At 48.8% G+C, this 1539-nt stretch overlaps 1 protein-coding gene across 6 annotated transcripts in view; it reads left to right on the top strand.

The window, feature by feature from the left end:
* The window catches only part of TFG (TRK-fused gene), a 29386-nt gene that overhangs the window by 18988 nt on the left and 8859 nt on the right, over positions 1–1539 (top strand). For 4 of the 6 annotated variants that reach the window (XM_006774594.2, XM_006774595.2, XM_015571045.1 and 1 more), the window contains one exon: positions 349–489. In XM_006774594.2, the coding sequence (XP_006774657.1) occupies positions 349–489 (141 nt within the window). The remainder of the gene's footprint in view (positions 1–348; positions 490–1539) is intronic. The other 2 variants (XM_006774596.2, XM_015571047.1) reach the window with 1 other exon arrangement.

Genomic DNA, 1539 nt, shown 5'->3' with positions numbered 1-1539 from the left:
CTTTTTAAACAGGGGGCCAGTTCACTGTCCCTCAGACCGTTGGAGGGCCGGACTATAGTTTAAAAAAAAACTATGAACAGATTCCTATGCATACTGCACATATCTTATTTTGAAGTAAAAAAACAAAACAGGAACAAATACAATATTTGTATTTGCATGTGGCCCGCGGGCTGTAGTTTGAGGACCCCTGGAATAAAATATATATATTAAGTGTAAAATGCTGCATTTACGTTTATGTTTATTCTGTAGTACTTTTATTTTTAGTCTCTTTTAGCCATACTTATGAATTGAGCTTGCTGGGGAATAGTCTTGCATTAGAAATTGAACTGACTTTTTATGACCATCCAGGGCCACCCAGTGCTCCTGCAGAAGACCGTTCAGGAACGCCTGACAGCATTGCTTCCTCCTCCTCCGCAGCTCATCCCCCTGGAGTTCAGCCACAACAGCCACCATATACAGGAGCTCAGACACAAGCAGGTCAGAGTGAAGGTAAAATAGAGCTTAGAGCACATGTGCAGAAAAGTACACATGCAGAAATGTTTATTGCAGTGCTGTTGGTAATGGTAAATGCTTGTATTCATGCTATGAACACAGGAGGGAAAGATTTTGATTTACTAATATGGTATATTTTGGGGTAAAAAAACAACACACCAAATAGAACAATATGAGTCTGAGGGCTGACACTCTATCCACTGAGTCAAACCTGGGAGGGCTCACCTCCCAATTACTAAAGCAAGTACCCCTGCCCCAAGCACACACCATCTTTGGGGCCTCCTCTTGCCTCATTTCAGGGACCTGCTGCAACCTCCTGAGGTGGCACAGGGTCTGGGGCCCACTTGTGGTCTGGTGACCACTTCCCTCTCCAGACAAGCTGGGCCCTGGCCCCTCTGGAACCTTAGCTTGGTGCCAGCCCAGACTTTCTTTGGGAAAGGAAGAAATGCCATTGATGAAGGTGACATTGCTGCATCCCTTATTGGTGATTAATAAGGGGACTCGTGGAGCTGTCTGCAGAATGAGCCCTCACAAGATTCCGGGGCCTCCCTTTTGGTTAAGAACCAAGGACAAAGAGGAGAGACACAGGAAGCCTGACAGGCACAAGTGGGAGAGAGACTCCCAAAGAATAGAGAAGGGGGCGTGGAGTTCAACCGGGAGAGGGAGGCCAGAAACCCAGGGAGAGACAGATAGGACTGGTAGACGCGACAGAGACAGGCACAAGAGACAGAGAGATAGAAGAAAGAGGCAGGGAGAGGCGGAAACCGGAAAGAGAAGCAGGCAATGAGGAGAGAAGAGTGTGTGTACGGGGGACTACTTATAAGCACCTGGTCTGCCAGCTTTCTGCTGACTCCCACCCCCAAGCCAGGGTCTTCCTCAGGACAGTGCTGTAGTGGGAGGGGTTCCAACCGTCTTGGGTCTCAGTTGAAGGAGATTCCTTCCCAACTCCCACTAGCCTAGCTTTAGTTCTGACCTGAGCAGGTCCCCCACTTCCACAAAAATGCTTGGCCTGACCCCCCCCAGAGGCCCCAGGCCACTGTAGCCTGG

The sequence above is a fragment of the Myotis davidii genome, unplaced genomic scaffold (assembly GCF_000327345.1).
Source record: "Myotis davidii unplaced genomic scaffold, ASM32734v1 scaffold1628, whole genome shotgun sequence".
Lineage (NCBI taxonomy): Eukaryota > Metazoa > Chordata > Mammalia > Chiroptera > Vespertilionidae > Myotis > Myotis davidii.
Note: the sequence above shows the minus strand (reverse complement) of the source record. Positions and strands in the feature narration are given on the sequence as shown.